The sequence below is a fragment of the Helicoverpa armigera genome, chromosome 13 (assembly GCF_030705265.1).
Source record: "Helicoverpa armigera isolate CAAS_96S chromosome 13, ASM3070526v1, whole genome shotgun sequence".
Classification (NCBI taxonomy): domain Eukaryota; kingdom Metazoa; phylum Arthropoda; class Insecta; order Lepidoptera; family Noctuidae; genus Helicoverpa; species Helicoverpa armigera.
In genome coordinates this window covers 164,869-189,069 of record NC_087132.1, presented here as the reverse complement: position 1 = coordinate 189,069, position 24,201 = coordinate 164,869, and the positions used below count along the sequence as shown (strand labels likewise).

The following is a 24,201-nucleotide window of genomic DNA, read 5'->3' as shown; positions in this document are numbered from 1 at the left end:
AGTAGAAATGTTTACAATAGCGTTGAACTCTGGACCATCAGGGGCCCGATTCTCCTAAGTTAACCGTCAAATCCGTAGCGGACCCCAATCGGGGTGTATGGCTCAGAGCTAGTATGTTGATTGTAGTTAAGTTGAGTTGACGGTAAAACACGGCAGATCACTTGAAATAGTTTATTTCTTAAAGTCACAAATAGTTATAAGTTGGCTGCCCACCGTGCCAATCGCGATGAGTGAAAAATGTCAACTAAGTTTATATTGAAGAATTATATTAAAGTAAATTAAGGTCGCATAGTCAGCAACCGAGTCATTGTACGGAAACCGTACATGCTCCCAAGGGAAAAAAGTGAGATAAGAAACCCGAAAGGCGAGTTGGGCAACCATCACAAAGCAAATAAAATATTAATTAAAGTGTAAACATGCATAAATGAAATAATGTAGAACGAATAATAAAATTAAGCAAGTATAAAGTAAAACTATGTAAACATTAATTTGAAGATATGTCATCAAAACAAAATCCTTTTCTCGATTCCTGCGTAGTCGGGGACCGGATCTCTCGCATCTCGATGTTTACTTCTTCGTTGTCAGCTCCTTTCTGTTGTTCCAGTTTAGTGCTTGGTGTAGTATTCGAAGAATTAATTTTTCTTCGCTTCTTGATAATAAGGTAGATGCCAACCACAGCAAATCCTCCCAACAACAAGGAAGTCGTAGAGTAAAAATACACATCGTGTGGCGAAACATTTGAAAGCTGAGGCAGTACTTCCTGTCGTTTCTGGTAGGCGATTTGACGCTCAATTTTGGCCACGTCTTCTACTCCACGCAATTCAGTAATGTTCAATTGTGCGTTCCTCCAACCTAGATCGAACATGTTGTTTATAGTTGAATTTATGGTCGGTACTTCGATATCCGATTCCATGTTTACTTTACTTCCCATGTGATTGAAAGTAAATATCGTGGCATCTTTTTTCTGTAATAGACACTTTGGCGCCAAGGCGATAACTCCTGTCCCGTCAATGACCGCTGGTGTCACCTGATCGCTACATATTACGCGCATCAGCTGTTTGTTGCACAACGTAAACAACCAAACGTTGGGTTTATGTAGTTTTATCCAAGTTTCCTTGCAAGTTATGTCGTTAATGACGCACGCCAGCGATGTTTGTTGACTGAACACTTTAGCCTCACATGGTGCATCTTTATCATGGAAACTGTATACTGGTTGATTGGAGATGCAGGTGTATTCGTCTTCTCTGTAGGCGGTGCAATGACGCATGTCCTCTTCTTCCAATGTAATATGCGAGTTTTTAATCAGATTGATTGCGATGAAGGCTGATAAAGGTTGCACAAGTTTCAAGTGTGTCTGTCTCATGAATGGAATTGGGATAACACGATATATTTTGTAGTCATCATCACTTAGTAGTGGAATGTGCAACTCGAATAATAAAAAGTTACGTGTAATTCTGGCTTTAACGTGAATAAGTTCATACATGTCTTGAAAATCCTTTTGGATATCCTTAATGGGGAGTGAAACTCCTTGCGGTAGTTTTCCTGATATGATGTTGAGCTGCTCAATCAGCTGAGAGGCTGAAAAAAGGTGCGTGTCTAAATGGCCTCGGTAGATATTGGCTAAGGCATTCATCAGCATGTCTTGAATTCGGTGTAAATCGTTAAGAATTAAAGTTGAAGTTACTGCGGCCGAATTAATATCACTAATCGTATATAACATTTGCGCTCTGTTTTCTATTTTTGTGATTGCGCTGCAAGTTCGATTCATGTAAACTTGAACGTTTTGTAGTTGTTTATCCATAAATTGCGAACTTCGCTTAATCATGTTATTTTCTGCTTCAACAATCAGTGTTTGATTTTTCATTAATTGAAGTAAATAATTATCACTTATTTGTAAGTGTTTTATATCCTGTTCGTATTTCTCGGCAAAATCTGCATCGAGGACACCGAACAGCGTCCTTGCTAATTTTCCGAACCCGTCAAAGTATCCTCGCCTCTGTCTTGAATGTTGCGATAATAAAATGGAATTGTATTCCGTAAGGTAGTTCAATTCGTAACGCAGGTGATCGACGACGGTTTCACAGGGTTTGTATTCGTGGGCTATTTGTTGACAAAGTATATCCACTTGATCGATGTACAACTTTATCTTACTCGTGGCTTGCCAATATGAAGTTAAATTGTAGAAGATTAAGAGCGACCATTCGTCGTGTATAAGTTGCAGCTTCCCTGCTTCATCAAAGTATATGGGTTGATTATTGCGTATCGAGGTCACCTTATAGTTGTTAGTCGTGAAAGGCGCTGCTTGTGTGATTCCAAATATTGTCATCATACACAGTAGGAGCAGAGAGAGTAAACTATGTTTGTTCGTACTAGGGCTTCTCTCCCTTCTTTGTTTTTTAGGTTCCGGCGGTTCCTGTTTGTTTACTTCGTTTACTATTTCTTCCGTGCATGGTAAGTTGCGGCGTACCGGTAACGGCGATAATTTCACGATTGGTCGTTTTAGTTGACCTTTCTTAGTTTTTAAGGTGACGACGCGTACATTTCCGTCAGTTCCCGGATGAAGTTCCACCACTCTCCCGAGAGCCCATCTTCCCGGTGGTAAGTTTTCGTCTTTGACTAACACTAAATCTCCTTCTGCCAAGTTTTCTTTGGGTTGTTGCCATTTGCTGCGTACTTGTAGTTGCTGTAGATATTCGTTTGACCAGCGCTTCCAGATGTGTAAGTTTGTTTGTTCTACGAGCCTCCATCTGTTTCTCAAGTCGTGCTGGTTGAAGTCTTCTTCCTCCTTGGCTGGGGACAGTAAGGGCCCGCCAACAAGGAAGTGCCCAGGTGTCAAGTATTCTAGATCTTCAACGTCTTCAGACAGTGGGCAAAGCGGGCGTGAATTTAAGCATGCTTCAATTTGAGTTAAAAGTGTTGTGAACTGTTCGTAAGTAAGCTTCTGTTCTCCCAGAACTCGCTTCAGATGATACTTCATAGATTTAACGGCGGCCTCCCAAAGTCCACCAGCAGAAGGCCATAGAGGGGCGTTAAAATGCCATTGTATTTTCATGTTGTTTATCTCGTCATAAAATTCAGATGTTTTGAAAGTTTTGTTTTGTTCGAAATCTTCATACAGTAATTTTGCGGCACCAACAAAATTAGTTCCATTATCTGAGAACATATGCTTCGGGGTACCTCTGCGTGCGCACATACGCTTGAAGGCGGCTAGAAAAGTTTGAGTTGTCAGGTCAGACACCAACTCGAGATGCACCGCCTTGGTGACCATACAAATGAAGATGGCTATATAAGCTTTGCATGTCTTTACGCCTCTCCCCTTGTTGATCTTGATGTCCACATGGCCAGTAAAGTCCACGCCAGTATTCGTAAATGGCCTTGACGGTGTAACTCGTTCTTTAGGCAAGTCCGACATTATTTGCATATTACGATGAGGCTTAAAACGGTGACATCGTATGCACTGCCTAAGTTCCTTTTTTACTGTCCTGTTTCCACCAATTATCCAGTACTTGAGACGTAAATATGCTAGTGTGAGTCGTGCGCCCCCGTGGAGGGTATCACGGTGAGCTTCTTGAATGATCATTTCAGTAAATCTTCCAGTAGCAGGGAGAATAATTGGATGTTTTGATTCAGGAGGCAGCATTGAGTTTACAAGTCGCCCTTTGACGCGCAGTAGCCCATTCTTATCGAGAAATGGGGTTAACTTCAAAAGGTTACTCTTTGTAGGTATTGTTTTGTTTCTCTTTAAACAGTCAATTTCTTCACCAAAGTAGGTTCTTTGTACGTCTTTGATCACCATGTTCGTTGCTTCAGTTATTTCTTCAGAAGTTAAATACGTAATCCACTTATTCCTTTCGCAATCGGTTAATTTATTTTGCCGGACGCGTGAAGTGATGAATCGTATAATCCACGCAAGTACTCGGATTACACGCTTGATACTGCTGTGCTTATTCAACAAGTTGGTTATTATTTCGCTGTTTTTGTAAGTTGCAACGCAGCATGTGTTGTTTACTGTTAGAGTGTCACATAGTTCATCGCCCTGTAATTGGAGGGCATTGTCTTGTTTACTATGTTTTAATTTTAGCCAAGAGGGACCCTCCCACCAGAGCTTGAAAGACAGAAGTTGCGATGGTAAGAGACCTCGAGTAGCACAGTCAGCAGAGTTCTCTTCCGACTTAACGTAGTCCCATTGTTTAGCAGGGATAATACTGTTTATTTGTGTCACTCTATTGGCGACGTACTTGTCCCACCTATTTATGTCTCCCTGTAGCCATGCTAAGACGACCTTCGAGTCACTCCAGCAATGTATTTGGAGATTTTTGTAAGAAAGAGTGCTCTTAATTTTCTCCATAAGTTTGGCGAGTAACAGTGCTCCACAGAGTTCCAGTCTAGGCAAAGACATCTTTTTACTAAGCGGCGCCACCTTTGTTTTAGCGGCGATTATCGTAGTTGTAAAGTCTCCATTGCTGTTTTTCACTCGACTATAAACGACACATGCGTATGCCTTTTCGCTTGCGTCGCAAAAGCCGTGAATCTCGATTGTATCCTCTGTACACTGAAGCCATCGTGTAACCGAAATCTTGTTGATAGAAGGAAATTCCTTTCTCAATTTTTCCCACTCTGCAGTTATGTCATACGGCAAACTGTCATCCCAGTTGGTTTTGCTGATCCAAACCTTTTGAAAAAGTAGTTTTGCTTTTATAGTCGCAGGCGATAGGAAACCAAGAGGATCGTATAATTTACTTATCTCACTCAATAATATTCGTTTCGTCAGAGATTTCTTCTCACATAGTCTCCATTGATAAGTAAATGTATCCTGTTTTTGATTCCACATCATCCCTAACATCTTCGTATTGGAGGTTTCAGGGCTGAATTCTATATTAGCTTTAGTGCTTTTCTGGTTATCTGGCAAGCCCTCTAGTATAGATGCTTCGTTACTCGTCCACTTTCTTAAGTTGAAACCGCCTTTTTTCAGTAGTGCAATGAGTTCAGCGACCACCCTCTTCGCATCCTCAATGCTGTTCTGGCCATGGACGAGATCGTCCATGTAGAAGTAATTTTGTAAGGCGTTGGCGCTCTCAGGATAATTATCCTTTTCATCTTGTGCTAGTTGATGTAATGTGCGCATGGCTAGAAAAGGCGCGCTTTTCATGCCGTAGGTCACGGTGCATAGTTGCCATTCACGTAAAGGTTCGTCCGTAGAAGATCGCCACACAATAGTTTGTAGATGCTGTTGTTCTTCTTTCAGCCATATATATCTGAACATCTTCTCGACATCTGCCGTGAAGACGTATCGATACGTACGCCAGTTAATAAGTAGGGTAAACATATCCTTTTGTAAGTTTGGGCCTGAATACATAAGATCGTTCAAGCTGTTGTTATTGTTCGCCTTGTAAGATGCGTTAAAAACAACTCTCAATTTTGTCGTTGTAGACTCTGCCCTTAGAACCCCGTGATGTGGTAAATATACTTGATTTTTACTACGCGTTTCCGCAGTTATGGGCTTCATGTGACCCAGGGAAATGTACTCCTCCATAAAACGATGATATTCCCTGCGTAGGTCACTGTTCCTTAGCATTTTCCTCTCGAGTTGTAGGAACTGAGCTTGGGCTTGCGACTTAGTAGCTCCTAGTTGAGCGCTGTAGTTTGCTTTCATGGGCATTTGCACCACGTATTTCCCGTCAGCTAATCTTTCCGTAGTGGATTTATAAAAGTCCTCACAATACTGATCTTCGTTAGTTAAGGCGGCAGTGTCTGAGATTTCTTCAGTTTCCCAGAATCGTGTCATGTTTTCGAGATCATTAAGTATTGCAAAGCAGCTAAATGTTTTGACATTCCCACATAGTATCCAGCCCACTCTTGTTTGTTGGGCTACGGGGAAGTTGTCCTCCTTTATGATTCCAGTCAGTATGAGTTCTGAATAAATGTCGGCGCCCAGTAACAAGTCAATCGGACCCGACTCATTGAAATGGGGATCTGCAAGTTTCAAGTTGTCTAGGTAGTCCCATTTTCGTATGGAGAAGGAGACTGTGGGTAAGTTATTTATGAGTTTCTTCATCACTAAAGTTTCCAATTTAAATTCGTAGTTGGAATGTATAGATTTGCAATCTAAGTTGATCGAACCTTTACAATTGCCAGACAGTGACCCGACACCCGACACAATAGCGCTGACTTTCCGTCTCGGTAATCTGAGTCGCTGCGCGGCGTCTTCGGTCACGAGACTTACTTGCGAACCTTGATCCAGCAAGCCCCGTAAGTTTATGTAATCACCGTCAATGTTCTTAACCTTTAAAAGGACAGTTGTCAGCAGGACTTCCCTTGTCTCGTTCGTCAAGTTGTTCACAGCGTGTGATGTTGATGGTATGCTGCTACTATTAGGTGTGGAACGGTGGTTCTGCTGGTTTCCGTCATCATGCAGTAGTGTATGGTGTGCCTTATGACATAGTTTACAAGTTTTTCTCGAATTGCATTTACGTTCTCCGTGACTGTATAAACAATTTGGACAAATACGCAAATTCCGCACTGTGTCATTCCGTTCCTTAGTGCTCATAGCCAAGAATTTGCCACATTGCATTAAAACATGTTCAGTTTTGCAAATCGGGCAATTCCATGCCATTGTAAACAAGGCTCGGGGCGACTTATTAAGTCTGTTAAAGTTTGATGACCCCTGGGTATTATATTTATAGTTATTGTTTCGAGCGAATGACACATTGTTGGCTGGTTTATATGACGTCAGATATCTAGGCGACGAGTGTGACCGTTGCTGATTATTCCCTTGTAAAGCTTCTAGGGCCATGAACTTGTTTTCCAAAAATTGGGTGAATTCCTCCAGGTCAGGGAATTCCCTCGGTTCCTTGAGATCCTTCACATACTCATTGTAAGTCACCTTGTCGAGTTTTTGAACTAAAAGATGGACGATTATCGGACCCGGGTTGCTTGTGTCCAGACCAATGTTGCCGAGTCCGTTCAGACACTCTAGTGTGACGTCGTGCAACTTTCGTAGGCTCGCAGCGCTTGCTTCTTGTATGGTAGGTTGATTTAGCAACGTGTTCATGTAGGACGTGAATAGCAGACGTTTGTTATCGTAACGATGTGTGAGTATCTCCCAGCAGGAATTATAGTTCTCCGCACTAATACCGAGATGCTGTACGATTTTTTCGGCTTCGCCCTTGAGTTTGGTCTTAAGGTGTTGCATTTTTTGCGCTTTCGACAGTGACGGATTGTTGTGCACACTCTCCATGTAAAGATCTTTGAAGGTAGGCCACTGATTATAGTTTCCGTAGAAGTCCGGTATCACAATTTTCGGTGTAGATTTTTCATAGTGAACGTTGTTCCAAATATGATGATGCAGTTTCTTTCGCAAGTTATCATAAAGGGTCTCTGTAGCTTCATATTTTCGTTTGTAAGTTGAGTCTTCGTCATGTGAAATATAGTCTAGTTCCCAGTTAGTTTTCTCAATGTGTTCCCACTTGCCTTTCAAGATACAGAGATTATCCTCAAGCTCCCACTTTTCCATCGAGGAGTTTAAGTTCAGCTTCTCCACGGTACGCTCAAAAGCTCGAAAGTTACAGTATTGCTGTCGTAAAAGTTCCTGCTGTTTTTCACTAGTCTTGTCTAAATCGCGAGGAGGGACGTGAAAGTCGATATCATCGAAGAAAAATTTAGTCTTTACTTTACCTTCAGGTGCAGAGGGTGACAACTCTGCTTGAGTCTTGGAAGTCGATGGTAGCTCCGCTTTCCGTTTCAGTATATCTTGTAGAACGTCCTCGTACATCTTCTTAGTGTTGCTGAAAACGTCGTCGACGAAGTATTGGATGTCCGTTACGCCTATTTTTTCCAGTAGTTGGTGATTGAACACAAACTTCTCCCAGTTCGTGTTCAGTCGGGAAAGTCGCTCCTCCAAATACTCCAAGGTTTTTCTGCTTGTACTGTCTTTCTTGTAGTTGGTGCTGATTTGCTTCAAGTTGTTGAAAATTGTTTCTTGGCGACTGATTATTTCATTGATGTTCTGAGCCATTGTTATATATAGTCTTAGTTAAGTTGGATGTTGAAGTTTAAGTTGAAGTTCATAGTTCGATAGTACCACAGGATTACGTCACCGCAGGCACTAGTTCAGTAAAATTGCGAGTATCGCAGTTAGTTTTCTAGATACTAAGCGTATTTTATCTCTATTAGAGATATGTGCGCCTTCTCAATCCTACTGGGGCGACCCGCTTCTGGGAGACCAGTAAGACCGATTCGCTATCGCTAATAGGGATTTTCACACACTTAGTATCCGGCTCGAAGGACCACTTTTTATGTATGGCTCAGAGCTAGTATGTTGATTGTAGTTAAGTTGAGTTGACGGTAAAACACGGCAGATCACTTGAAATAGTTTATTTCTTAAAGTCACAAATAGTTATAAGTTGGCTGCCCACCGTGCCAATCGCGATGAGTGAAAAATGTCAACTAAGTTTATATTGAAGAATTATATTAAAGTAAATTGAGGTCGCATAGTCAGCAACCGAGTCATTGTACGGAAACCGTACACGGGGTCTGAACATCAATGTCACCGTAAGCTCGGTTTAGACCCCAATTGGGGTCTGCGAATCAGTCATACACTTTCCTAATTATTTACGCTCATATTTATTTTCTTTCCAATCAAACCACATTTGCGAGTACTAAATAAATTTAAATTATTTTTACGCATTCAAACCTTTCATATTTAGCATCCCGTTAGAAATATACCTTTTTAAAATCCAATCGTAATTACCGGGAATTCTGATCGAACTCGCCATGTTTGTTTACATTAGTTGTTTTTTTTAATTTGAAGACGCATAGACAAGATGGCGACGGTGATAGAAGTTTTGCATCGAATGATCCGATTCGTTAAAATAAAGAATCGATTTAATAATTTTATATTATTTGATATTATAATATTACTAAATTGTATACGGTACCATAATCTGAAAATAAATTAGGAAAAGTAAAATGACTTAATTTATTTTGAAAAAAAAATGCTAGAAAATCAGTGGTAGAAAATACGTTGTAGCCGGAATAAAAAAAATTTTCGGTTTTTAGGGTTTCCGAAGACGGCAAATGAAGACTTATTTATTTCTTCGGGTGTTTTATGTGCAGGATTCCTGTAGACCTGCCAAACTTAATGGCGATTCGTTACTTCCAACTTTTTAACTGAGCGGCAAAGCTATTTGACGAGAGCCGTAGTTAGGTGTAGTTATAGCAAAATTTTATGACGTTTTTATTGTTTGAAAGGGCAAATAGTTCGCTGTTCATCGAAAGCTGGTCCAAGATGGAAAGATGGCCGCCGCCGACTTATTTTTAACCGATTTCCCAAAAAGCGGAGGTTCTCAATTCGACCGTTTTTTTTGTATGTTTGTTACGCGATTACTCAGCCATTTATTTATCGATTTTGATGATTCTTTTTTTGTTTGATAGCGTATACTTTCGAGGTGGTCCCATTATCATCAGGTCAGGATCTGATGATGAAACCTTGAGAAATTGAGGGCGACTTTCGAAAGTTGCAGAAAGACATAGGTTGAAATCTTATCACTCAGGTGTTTGCCTGGTAGCACTATTCAACAGTGAAGGCTTTGAGCTGACCTGATGATGGAGACCAGTGAAGGTCGAGGGAACTCGACAACTGAATATTTAAACTTTCTCGTGTTTGTGCTTATATTATTCGTATTTACGAGGCCTCTGCAACAGTGAAGGAGATGGAGACGAGAGAAGTTCGGTTGTCGAGTTACCTCGACCTTCTCTGGTCTCCATCATCAGGTCAGCTCCAAACCTTTACTGTTTCATAGTGTTATCAGACATACATCTGAGTGTCAAGTTATAACCTTATCTATGCTTACAATTTTCGAGAGTTGCCCTCGATTTCTCAAGGTTTCCATCATCAGATCCTGGACCTAATAACAAATATGGGGAATATACCCTTTCGACCAAAAACAAACATCCAAATTGAGAACTACCTCCTTTTTGGGATTCGGTAAAAAATATTTGGTGACTTTAAAATCAATCAATTATTCATCATTTATTTATTTTTTAACATATAATTTACATTTTTAAATATTAAATATAAAAATAAAAAACATTTAAAAATATAAAAAATAGGTTGCCACCGATATCGGGCACAGGGTCCAAGGTACCGGTGGTTAGGGTCCCAGAGACAGAAACCTCCTCACAATACGTGCCGTATCAAGGAGTACTGCCTTCTGAATCAGTCCCTTGATCCAGCCGCCCAACGAGAGCCTCCTGAGGTGTTCGTCGAGGCTCTTGGCTATTAAACCATTGGCCGTAACGACAATCGGCACAACAACAGCCGTGTCGACACTCCACATGGCGACAACCTCGTGCGCTAAGTCGAGATACTTTATTTGTTTCTCTTTCTCAGCTTTCACAAGGTTCTCGTCATGCGGAACGGCGACATCGACTATCATCGCGCGGCGCGCTAATCGATCTATCACCACAATATCAGGCTTATTGGCTACAATAGTCCTGTCAGTGATGATAGATCGATCCCAGTACAACGTGATATGGTCCTTTTCGAGAACTGGGTCGGGCGCATACCTGTAGTACGGTACCTCAAGGTCTACAAGGTTGTATTGCAGAGCAAGCTGCTGGTGGATAATCTTGGCCACTTGGTTATGTCTGTGCAAATATTCACCATTAGCCAAACGAGAACAACCAGATATAATATGTCTGATAGACTCACCCGGATGGTGACATGCCCGACATATGTCAACCGTCCCGTCTTTCACGATATATCTCCGGTAGTTATTCGTAAGGATAACTTCGTCCATAATAAATCATAAATCAATCAATTATTATTATTGTTTCTCATCATCAAATAAGTACATTACTTTGGTAGTTACAAATTGCATTATATTTCAGAACACCAGGCTTACCCTCCGCCGAAACAAAAATCTTAGAATTGTTGAGAAATAATATAAGAATAAATTAAAATTCCGTAATAGGTAATAAAAATTCAATTAAAGTTAAAAATTATTACGAATGACGCAACACCAAAATAAATAATACATATAAAAATTTAATGCTAAAAACTTTCATAAAACTTAAATATCTCTTTTCTTAACAACAAAAACAAATTGAACCTATAACACCGGTCTACAGCATTTTTGCGCACGGGATATACATGTGGTGGCCTTATCGTAGACTTGACCACTTCATGAAATGACTCGACCATTTCATGAAATGGTCCCGTTTCATGAAATGTCTCACTGTCTATTGGCCACATCATGATGTGACTTGGGCAAATCAATGATGAGAAATCGTTTCTCGATATGTGTGTCGTAGCCATATCGTAGAATTGACCACTTCATGAAAAGCTTGAGCATTTCATGAAATGGTTGCGTTTCATGAAATGTTCATGTTAATTTGACCAGATCGTTAAATCGTCAACATTTCTCGATTTTGTCATTCACGTTTGGCCGTATGGTATAATAGGGTATCCATAAAATATTTAATATAAATCCACAATATTTTGGGTCGACCCATTGGAGTTTTTCATAAAATCTGGTAGTTGTGAAATTTTTCACAGCTCAAAATTGTAAGGAGGCAAAAAAACTTAGGTTTTTTTCATAACTTCAATTGCAAATATTAAGAGTAAGAACTTGTTCATTGTCCACTACCATTTGTACCATCCGTTGTTGTTGTGTTGTGTATTGTAACTAGTAAAAGTCGTGGTGGCCTAGTGGGTAAAGGACCAACCTCTCAAGTATGAGAGCGCCGGTTCGATCCCAGGTCAGACAAGTACCAATGCAACTTTTCTAAGTTTGTATGTACTTTCTAAGTATATCTTAGACACCATGCACTGTGTTTCGGATGGCACGTTAAACTGTAGGTCCCGGATGTCATTGAACATCCTTGGCAGTCGTTACGGGTAGTCAGAAGCCAGTAAGTCTGACACCAGTCTAACCAAGGGGTATCGGGCTGCCCGGGTAACTGGGTTGAGGAGGTCAGATAGGCATTCGCTTCTTGTAAAGCACTGGTACTCAACTGAATCAGGTTAGGCTGGAAGCCGACCCCAACATGATTGGGAAAAGGCTCCGAGCCTTTGGATGATGATGAACTTGTTCATTGTCCTTTAAGTCCGAAATGCATAATAATTTAAATAAAATAGGAACTTTCGTAACATTTTAGGAATCTTAAAATAGAACACACGTAATCTAAAATGACGTAACCTGTAGGTTCACTGCCTCGTTGGTCTAGCTGTCGAGAGCGCACCTGTCGAGCACGAGGTCTTGGGTTTGATTCCCGGGTCGAACCGAAATCGCTTTGTGGGTTTTAGAGACTTTCACGAAACAGCCCGCAGCCTGGAAGTTGGTATTTGTGCATCGGAGAGCACGTAAATGTCGGTCCTGCGCCCGATCTCTCTCCGGTCGTGTTGGATTGCCGTCCCATCGGGCTATGGAAGTGAAGAAATAGTGAGTGCACCTGTATCTGTGTGTCACCTCGCAAATTCTTGTGCACTATAATATGTCCTGCGCAGTTGGCTAATCTCCTTACATGAGAACAGCCGCCGTAGCCGATAATTGGCTAAGAGGACATTATTGTTGCATAGGTACTATGTTGCAGACTATAGGGGTAGATGAGTTTCCCCCACCTTACCTAGGTCTGCGCTCAGCTGGCTCGTTTGGGATGCGTTCTGAGAGCGGTAGGTTCTTGTATCTGGTGGATGTTACACTCGCTACTACTCGCAAGAGGTTTTCATTTTTAGTCGTCAACCTTGTCCATCAGTTTTATGAACTTTATTTAATATTTCAAAATACTTCTCCATCGGAATTATACGGATAGCAGGATCTTCGAGGCATTTTTCCTTAAATAACTTCATATTTTAACAGCCAGTAATAGTCCATGGACTTCTTTGGCGTGGTCACCCTACTATTCTTGATTTGTTTTATAACCTTATAATTAAAAAACGTTGTTCACCAACGTAGAATTATTTTATATTATTATTATTTTCGTCGTACACTCTTTTGTCACTTTCTTCCTCAAACGAATTATTCAATTTTTCGCTGCGAGAATTTTCAATGCAGTCAACGGCCGCCATCTTCAAACGTAAATAAAGCGCTGGCAGCGCCCCTAGGGGCAATTTACATAACTATTTTACAATGTGATCAATTAATTTTGATCATTTCATGAAGAAGCCGAGCTTTCAGTTGCACATATCGAGAAACGATTTCTCATCATTGATTTGCCCAAGTCACATCATGATGTGGCCAATAGACAGTGAGACATTTCATGAAACGGGACCATTTCATGAAATGGTCGAGTCATTTCATGAAGTGGTCAAGTCTACGATAAGGCCACCACATATATATAGTAATACTTCTGATCAGGCATTACGGACTTAGAATTCATGTGTTGAAAGTTAGTACAAATTTTTGACTTCCATGTCGCGATTCAAAATTCCCGCCGAATCAACGGTAAAGTAATATGTCAAAATCTTTTCGAGCAGAGGGGTTAATAATGTCAATATTGCAGCTTTAACCAAATAGCAGTTTTAACCATATCGGGCATTCTGCTACTTATATAAGACCAATCGTATTCCAACGACATTCGATTGGTTTGCGATTGGTCTGCCATTTTGGTCTATCTATACGGTAGTTTGCTCTAGAATTATATTGCAATTGTAAAGGATACAGAAAAGGATAAAACGTTTGATAAATGATAAATGATAAATCCCGACTCGATTACGATTGAAGGGTATGTGGCATTCCGCTATTTTTTCTTTGAAATAAACGTTTTTATCCTTTTCTGTCATTCAATAATGAATCATTTTGTCTGCAAATGATTTACGATTGCAAAATTATTGTACAGCAAACTACCGTATTGACCAAAATCACCAAAATAGCAGACCAATGGCACACCAATCAAATGTCAATCGAATACGATTGGTCTTTTATTAGCATAGTTTATTAGTAGCAGAATGCCCGATATTGTTAAAACTGCTATTGCGATCATATTGCGATTCGATTTCTATTCGATTTTGACATTATTAACTTAGGAGAATTGGGAACCTGCTTTTCATACTCTGCGATTTTAAACAAATCAAAATGATTTATTAATTCTGCAGGTGTAAACGAAAAACGTAAGTTGATATTCAATTCTTATAAAATTTGTGAAAAAAAAACTAAGTGTATTAATGACTCTTGTCGATTTTGAGCAATGAAAAATTTCACAACTACCAGATCTATTTACGAAATAGTACCAATACTTATTTGTTATACAAGAGTGCAAAGTTGCTTTTTAACCGCGGGCTCAATTTTGATGACCGAGCAAGCGAAGGATTCTAAAATTGAAACACGAGCGTAGCGAGTGTTTCAATAATTAGAATCCTGAGCGATAGCGAGGAATCAAAAGGTGGTGAATCTTGCACTCGAGTGCAACACGTAACTTTTCATTCCACCTCATCGAGGAAATTACTAGATGCTAAAAAACAAAATGGCGCGCACATATAGTATCAAATTAAAAAGAAGTACCTATTAAAGATCATTTTATTTGAAAACTCAGTTTAAAAATGAATCAAGGTTAAAATCTATGTAAAAACAATAATAAAAATTAATTAATTAAATAATTATTTTAACCAGTATTTTATTTGTTTAATATGTATTTGTTTGAAAAGTCTTAACAAGATTGTCACAAATGGAGTATTGCACACGATGTTCTAAATTCAAATCACTTTGCCGCTCTAGAGGATAAAAACGGCTTTTGCGCTCAGATATCAAAGGGTAAAAATACTCTTTCCGAGATGGTGGGATGAAAAATATATCAACATTAAGAAATATATATATTTCAATTCTCTTTCTAGGATGACAATATCAACTGTGACAACAAAAGGGTTGAAAAAACCTATAATATTGACGGTAGTACCACGGGTAGTTTTTTCTTGCCCGTGATACTACCAGACCGCTTGGTAGTACTACGGGAAGTAAAAATTGCCCGTGGTACTACTGGTAGTACTATTGGTAGTACCACGGGCAACAAACGATTAAACCGGCCCACTGTGGATTTCATCTCGTTACAATAAATACATCCGTCAATTTGTTGGACCTACTGTCTAAATCTCTATTCCACAGCTTAAGCAGTATCAGATGGTAGCCTACATTAAACATCTACGAAGTGTCATACCATCTCGGAAGGAGTAGTTTTGCTCTTCGATATCTGTTTGATCTTTACTCACTAGGCCACAATGACTTTTTCCTATCAATCCAAATAACTTACAATATTATTTACTTTTCAGAAATTCATAAACGACTTGCTAGAAAAAGCGAAAACCCTGTAGGTTATGGAAGCAAATCTCAAGGATCGAACGTGAGGAGCGGGTCTGCAGGTGAGCCCCGTCTTCCTTTAGGTATAATTAAAGAATAGTAGGTACTAATCATTATGTCCTTAGCTTAGAATACGTGTTGTGAGTAGTGCAGGAGCGCGCCGCTCCGGGCATACATATCACCGGCATATGTATTACTGACGAACCATTTCATAATGACGTAAACGACCAAAATGTAGTTAGTTGTTGGTCTTAAGCATAAGATATTCGGATCATTATATTTATTGTCCGCGCGTATGAGCACGTTTTTGGAATCGCGCTTGCAACCAAATGCGAAACTTGTACTAGCGTTGCTACGTTTAAATAAATAAGTTTGTTACAGTGTGAGCATCTTTAAGGCGTTACCTAGACGATCAATTAAATTATTTCGCAATATTGCAATAAAAATATTGTGCACTAAAAATGTAGCTAAAATCATTGCGCAATCTTCAATATTAACTTTATGCGGTCAATTGTTCTCTATTTGGAATATTACGCAATTATAATTGATCGTATAGGCTGAGCCGACCCATCGTCTTTGATCACAGAAATCGTAATATTCAGATTTGATCATTAACGGTTCGAGCAGCACGCCGAAATATGAACGTGTCTGTAAGCGCGTTAGATATTAAGAAAAATGAAGGCTTAGCCCGTGAGTTTTCAAGAAACTACTCTGCCTGGTTGAAGCCTTTCAAATCAAAACGTGTTAAGCTGCTTCCTCCAATCTGTTCGATTTATTGATATTTTTCTCTAGATTGTGGCTTGTCATTCAATTAATTAAATACCCATTGGAAGTATGATGTCCCGATACCTACTGGGCCCCACAGGGTTGTAGGTAATTCTACAATCCTAGAAATAGGTGTAGGTCGAGACCGATAAAGAGGTACAAGCGCCGCTCCGGTTGATTTTGGCGACCGGACTTGCACAGCCTAGAACCTGGGCGCAGCCCTGTGAATGGCTTTCTCTTTAAACAACATAATATCACTACTTAGTCATCAGAGTGATGTTCTTGGAAAATATATCAGTGATTGATTGTCGACCAATAGACCTCTCCAAATTAAATAGGTAGGTAAATACTCTTATGGCTGGCTACCGTGCAATAAGTGGTATCTTGTTCAACTGATTCTGGCTGGCTAGAAGGTCTTTTATGTATGTACTTGTCAATATTAGTGTAAGGCGCTCCCTAGACGGTCAACTGAATTGCGCAGTATTAGTTACGATATTGAAGATTGCACAATGTTTTTTGTCGTAATGGTTACCACCATTACTACCTTTTTAATTATTTTAATAGCTGATGCCTAGATGGCGCTGATCTTGGTACTTTACTGTAAGGAACGGAGCTTTACATCATATCAACGTTACCTATGTAATTTTCAAGTCGTAGGTATAACAAAATTTCAACAATTCAAAATAGAAAATGGCAATAACAAACAAAAGGTGAAAGTAAGTCGCCCAGATTCTTATCCGAATGTCCGAAAGGTTTTGAAATCAATTTGTGCAGAAATCTATTACTTTATTATTATATTTTATAAATGTTTGCATGCCTAATCATAGAATGTACTGGACTCAACACTTAACACCATATTTTTGTACGTACATTCTTAGCAAATAAATCATTTCATTTTTTAATTGCCCAGTAAAATAGGTACAGCGTCATCTATAATTTTCTTGAGAACTATTTTATTCTATGTAGAAGAAAGAAATGAAAACCTCCCATTGCACAATATTTGTATTGTAGGTAATATAAAATATTGCACATTGCATATTGTAGGTCTAGGGGCCGCCTTAATTAAAATTTTAATCTTAATTAAAAATAAACCATACATACAAATAAAAACTATCGATATGACCATTTGTTATAAATGTAACAGCACATAATATGTGTACTTTAAATTGTGCCGATGTTACGTAAGTAAGAAGGTACCCAGATATTAAGATTAAGCCTGGAACAAGTGGTTATGCTCAGTATCCAGTCCCGGAATAGCGTTTCAAATTTCAAAATGTATGTTCATTATGTAAATTAAGTATATATGCCTTTACTATCCCCTGCACTACAATATGTTATTATACAATATATTTTTGTTATTATATAGATATAATCTAGACCTAAATAATCAGACATGTGTGTGTATTGATACTGTACACGCACTACATTGGTATTGGACATAGTGGGATCCTGAATCTATGTGTATGTTATCAATTTGCGTGGAAATTTTACTGACTAACGGATCCAAGGAAATTTATAAACTTGCAGTTCTTATTATTTTCCGGTGACATGCATATTGCTGTATTACATGTGCCGTAGGAACCTGCTACTTGCTTAAACTCGGCACATTGTTTTTATTTGTAAGCATACTCAGTGCCGTATTAAGCTTGCGCGGGGCCCGGAGCACATTCGACCAATAGGTCCCCGTTTTGAGTATGAACAGGGTTATTATTGAGATTTCTCTGTCCGTCTTTCTTGGGTCGAATAAACCGGCGGTCGGCAACCTTTTGAAAGGCAAGAAATGCACGAGAAAAATTTTGAAAATACGCGAGCGAAGCGAGCGCAATTTCTTCATCAATTTTACTGATAAACGATTTTTTAGGGTGCCGTACCCAAACAGAAAAAATTCCTACATATCCATTCAACCAAATGAATAATTCAATGTAGTTAAGTAAGCGAAATTTTTAGTTAAGGAGGTCAAGGCCTGAATAATGAAAAAGAACAGAAATGACCTAAGTGTAAGGTGCGAGCGAAGCTAATTTTTTGTTAGATGAAAACATAGAGCAAGCATTTAGTTAACTAACTATACGTTTCCAGGTGTTTCGTTTGTCCGTGAAAACTACTCCCTTCCCGTAACCGAATAAAATATAGCCCAGTATGTTACCTGGCGATAGGATAGCATGAAAACAGAGAAAAAATCATCAAATTAGTCTAGAACTTGTACGTAGTGCACTGCAAAAAGTACAAACACACAACCTTTTCGTTTATATTTTCTGCATATTTATGTATCTACAAAACGTTCACGGGCCGCAAGACATCGATCGGCCGCGGGTTGCCGACCCCTGAGATAAACGATGGTGCGCGGGGCCCCCTAATGTGCGGGGGCATTTGCTACTTTTGCTACGCTACGCTACGTGGCTAATCCGGCACTGAGTGTACTGCGTGTGGAATGTAACGTATGTGTATTAACAAAAGCAATCATTTGCTAATTGTAAATAAAAAACGTAATTATAACTTAGCTGTCGAAAAAGCAAAGCGGCATATCTACGCCATGTCTGTTCCGTATCTGTGAGTGACAATGTAATTTATAATAGAATATACGAGTAGCAAAACTGTGAGAAGTGAGCTTAGAGGTTTGCGCACGTATCGGCGTTGCTGCACCAGCAGCTACGCTCCGAGCTCGCGCTACTGCTCAACCAGTGGCCAGAACAAGTGTAGGTGTGTAGGTACACACTACTGTATCCTTACACTATAAGTGAGTATTGTTTATTTTTTATACTCTGGAAGTAGTTTCCACATTGGGCGCCTGTGACCTCGCCCAGACGGCTCGTGTTGGTGCGCAGCGCCGATGCGTTACACATCGTTGCACCAGTGGTGGTGCACTGGACCTAGTCTCGGTAGTGTTCGCGATCGCCAGGTCGAAGCACTTTGTAATAAATAATTTTAATAAAATAAACATCTTTTATTTAACTCCTTGTCGTAAAAAACCTAAGTTGTAGTTGTTAGGGCCGTCTAAACCTATGGAGAATATGGGAATAACCCGGAAGCCGCGAAACGCCCCTGGATCAGGAAATTTCAATGAAATTAATGAATTGTCTTGTAGTGCCAGTTGCGGTAGATTTACACTACGGCCACGTCGTCTACACTTTACTGTTGTTTTCTTTTTGACGTGACAACGTCTTATAAATCGATGGAGCCGGCTGCACGCACGAAAAAACATGACTCATGCGGCGTTACCTCGCTCTGAGGCGTTCCGTTTAAGGCTTGAAGTGCAAGCGAGAGCACGCAATGAGCGACAAAGAGGCACGATCGGCCTCCGCTTTCGGCAGCGTTCGACATCTGACGATCAATTTCTTATGACGTTGTCACGTTCGACTATCGTCAGTAAAGGCTCGAGCAGACCGGATGCGTATGCGTAACCACGCCGTAGTCACGCGCGTAGTTACGGCGTAACCATGAGTTGTAATGTATGGAAATGTATGAGACAGGCCACACCGCTTGCGTAACGTAGACACGCGCGTCGTTACGCAAGCGGTGTATACTCCATATTACCTGTGCTAACGCTCTCTACGCATACGCATCCGGTCTGCTGGAGCCTTAAACCGACTTTACAGACAACCGTTTTTTTTTGTCTTTGCTTTAGGTTTTAGAACTTGTGTCCCAAAATCTAAAAATTTTTGGGCTCTTTTGGCTTGCGCTATAAAATAAATTTGGAGTGTTCGGTTTCCAGTTTTTAAGTAAAACCTAGCAAAAAGTTTACTCCGTTTTTTAGTCCTTTATTTAACAAGAAAGTAACTCCTGGTTTGAACTGTCTTATTGAAGAATATTTTTTTTTGTATAGTTTTATAATTGCAAAGTGCCACCCGATACTACTCCGCCACTGACCAGCCTATCCAAATATATGCGTATCTACTACTACTACTTCAACTAAAAATAAATAAAATAGGTATAATATTAGGTCTTTACCTATGAAATTGCCGTGCTGCGGTAATGGCAATTTCGAATCATAATATTTTTTGTTTGGCAAAGAATTGTATCTAATTTCAAATTATTTTAAAAAAAAAACAGAATTCTTCTTCCAAAAGTAGTCATTACTTAATTGATTAATTGGCTACATTGTCATCGCATTTCAATCTTCTTCTTTATCATGGATACCTTAAAAAATCAAGTAACAATGGAATATGATTACCGTGGTGTAGCAACGCGGCACAAGCGGCACGTAACATCAACGACGTTTACGGAGCTAACACTGCTAACTAACGCACCACCTGTTATTGGTGTCCTCGCTTCCGTTTTGGAAATTTCGACCTGAAAGTTGAACCGAAGACTTTGGTCGACAACGATGAATGAGGGTTTTTTCCCTTTTTTCTGCCACCGGGTGGCGCCACGTATGCGTCTGGTCCAAACAGCTGTCAAATAGTATGGAATTGTAGGGTCCGAACTTATTGTTTATTGAAATTCTGTTATATTGGAAGTGTTATTGATTTTATTATGGACTACGGTCAGAATAAGGTTTCCGAACTAAAAATTGAGCTAAGAGAGAGGGTGCAAAAGTCACTGGTACTAAGGAAAAGCTTGTTGAAAAATTTGTTAACACAATATGATTTAGTTTTTTTTATTTACTCAACCGCAATAGTAAAACAATAATGCAGTGCTTTAATTATAAAATTAAAAAAAAAAACACTAAAATCGTTCACTATTCATAGTAAAGATAAGCACTTTGACAGTTACCAGGACCCCGATTCTCCTAGGTTAATAATGTCAAAATCGAATAGAAATCGAATCGCAATATGCTAGTAGTAGCAGTTTTAATCATATCAGGCATTCTGCTACTAATAAAAGACCAATCGTATTCGATTGACATTTGATTGGTGTGCGATTGGTCTGCTATTTTGATGATTTTGGTCTATACGGTAGTTTGCTGTAAAATCATTTTGCAATCGTAAATCATTTGCACACAAAATTATTCATTATTGAATGACAGAAAAGGATAAAAACGTTTATTTCAAAGAAAAAATAGCGGAATGCCACATACGCTTCAATCGTAATCGAGTCGGGATCGGATATCAGTCGAATCGAGTCGAACGTGAATCGTATGACGCTTAAGTAAAATTAGGAGAATCGGGGCCCTGGACCTGACGACTCGGTGCTGCCACCTCGTGGACGCCATTTTAGAAAACCCTCATTAAAGGCGATTGTGGAAGCTGATGATACACAATCTACGACTAAAGCTTTCGACGTTAGCGTCCAAACAAGATTGATCCATTTACGTCAAATTGGCAAGGTAAAAAAGCTTAACAAATGGACGTCCCACGAACTCAATGAACGCTAGCGCGAAGTATGCGTCGAGACTGGCCTTGCATTGCTCAACAGACAAACAAATGAATGATTTTTTCCGTCGTCCACCAGTCACCAGACCTTGCGCCTACACACGAGGTATAACTTTTCCAGAATTTGGATAAGTTTTTGTCGGGTAAAAAATTCAGTAGGTACCTACCCGAACAAATGATTGCCTCCCGTCCAGCTAATTTCTTTAAGAAGGACATCAATTCACTGCCACTGAGTTGGCAAAGAAGCATTGATTGCATGGGTAATTATGTACTTACTTTGATAAATACATTAAAAAAAACGTTCAAATTTTTTCATACAAAATTTCATAGGTAAACTGTTAATTAAAAAATTATCATCCGTCACATCCCATTTCTAGCATCAGGTTCTCGTCAATTAGAAACATGAAGAGAACTCGTCAAGACAAATTCAACGAGCCCAAACTCGATGCGTTTACTAAAAGGCAGTTCAGGGTTACGTCTTCTATCTTCGTGCCCTAACAGCAGACCAGCTCAGTGGTTCCAGAAGACATTAGTGTTTCAAATTTCAGATCCCACATATGTGTGCAAGTAACTGAGCGTGTAACATTCCTATCACACCTATCAAACGAGCTGATGACCTTGAAGACCTGAACCGATTTCCACCAAACATAGCTAAGAACACTCCCGAATGACATTCCTTTCAAACAAAAAAACCGCATTACAATCGAATCATCCGTTTGGGGTGTGCGTTCGCGCAGCGGAATGTTGTTGAATTTAAAGATTTTAATTATGCAGATAATTAGTGTAAGACGTCCTATAATTGTGTATGGTAAATAAAAATTTGTGTATGCAGCCATTGTGGAGAAATTCACCAAAAACAGATTCCGCTGGGCGAACGTTGTCCTGGCGGAACTTTTTTTAATCCATAGACTTTAGAAGAAAAGAGATGTGTCCGAAAATTAGTGTGTATTTGTGTATAATTGATAATGTATGAATGAAATCAGTGCATGCATAAACTTCGGAGAAATTCAAGTTTCCGCTACGCGAACGTTTGGCCATTAGCTAGTTTTCATATAAAGCGCTTACATAGAGAGCTGTAGATTTTTACATACGTTGTTTTGAATTTGTTTATATTTGTTTAAAAAACAGATTTAGAAAAAGTTGTAGGGTTTAAAAGATAAAAATATAAACGTAAAATACACTTATTAGGTCTTAGTTCTTAAAGTATGCAGTTTGGGGTCTAGATTTTCACGTTTACACAAACCTTGTAAGTGTCTCCAACATGTTGCCAAGTATCAATGATGTTCCGTTAGTAATTAAAAAGTTATAGGATACTTTACCATGAACAGATCACTGTTTACAAAGCAGTCGAATATCACGACCTTCTAAAGGAATTGCATGGTAAAATGTATGCCAATAATTAGTTTAATCATTCAACTATTCACTTGCAAAATTTCATGTCATTAAATTCAGTAATTAAAGAAAGACAATTATAATACTGACGGAGCATCGAAACCCTACATAATCCGACCAAGTTCGGATAGCTACAAAAAAGCGGCCGTGCCATATGTCTAAGCAACGTTCTTAACTTGGTAGGTTAGTATTTATTAATATGGTACAGTTGCGTACACAAGCGTTAGGAAAAAATAAAACAATTGCATTTCTTGATTGAAAAATATTTTTTTAATAATAATGCCACTATCTACGATAAAAATAAATCTTCAATTAACCAGTACTTCTCTATTTAAATATCCGTGTACAAAAATATTTTTACTATTATTACTTACATAAATTACTTGACTACGTGATAAAAATAACGTTAATAAACGTTACGTATTTTAACTAAAATGTCGTAGATAGTGGCATTATTATTAAAAAAATATTTTTCATTCAAGAAATGCAATTGTTTTAACGCCTGTGCACGCAACTGTACCATATTAATAAATATACTAACCTTCCAAGTTAAGAACGTTGCTTAGACATATGGCACGGCCGCTTTTTTGTAGCTATCCGAACTTGGTCGGATTATGTAGGGTTTCGATGCTCCGTCAGTATTATAATTGTCTTTCTTTAATTACTGAATTTAATGACATGAAATTTTGCAAGTGAATAGTTGAATGATTAAACTAATTATTGGCATACATTTTACCATGCAATTCCTTTAGAACAGTGGTTCTTAACCGGTGGTCCGCGGACCACTGGTGGTCCCTGGAGGCATTCCAAGTGGTCCGCGAAGCTTAGCTTCGCGACGTTGCTATACGTTATCTAACTTAATTTTTATCGACTTATAATTGCGAGCGGGGGTTTTCGTATGGACGTACATATATCGGGTGTGTCGTACCTAGTCCCCCCCATTCATGAAAATGTATGTTTGGGCTACATTTTACGTAATTTTGGTTTTCGAGTCTTAAAAAATCATTAAAATTTCGCGCTCGCTCCGCTCGCGTATTCAAAAACTGTATGCTCTTATTTTTGCATTTGTCAACAAATAAAAAGTTAAGTACGTTTGGGCTAAATTTTACGTAATATTTGGTTGAAGTCCGATAAAATTTTAGCGCTCGCTTCGCTCGCCTATTCAGAAACTATATGCCCTTATTTTGGCATTTGTCAACAAACAAAAAGTTAAATACGTTTGGGCTAAATTTTAAGTAATATTTTGGTTTAAGTCCGATAAAATTTCGCGCTCGCTTCGCTCGCGTATTCAGAATCTATACTATGGCTCTTATTTTTGCATTTGGCAACAAACAAAACGTTAAGTACGTTTGGGCTACATTTTACGTATTTTTTGGTTTAAGTCCGATAAAAATTTCGCGCTCGCTTCGCTCGCGTATTTAGAAACTATATGCCCTTATTTTTGA

At 39.1% G+C, this 24,201-nt stretch overlaps 1 protein-coding gene across 1 annotated transcript in view; it reads left to right on the top strand.

Annotated features, from left to right (window-relative positions):
- LOC110376881 (protein phosphatase 1 regulatory subunit 14B) overlaps positions 1-18,990 on the top strand; it is a 36,805-nt gene extending 17,815 nt beyond the window's left edge. Inside the window, exon 6 of the mRNA XM_064037545.1 lies at positions 15,263-18,990. Coding sequence (XP_063893615.1) covers positions 15,263-15,304 — 42 coding nt within the window. The 3' untranslated portion in view covers positions 15,305-18,990. The remainder of the gene's footprint in view (positions 1-15,262) is intronic.
- Positions 18,991-24,201: the final 5,211 nt, after the last annotated feature.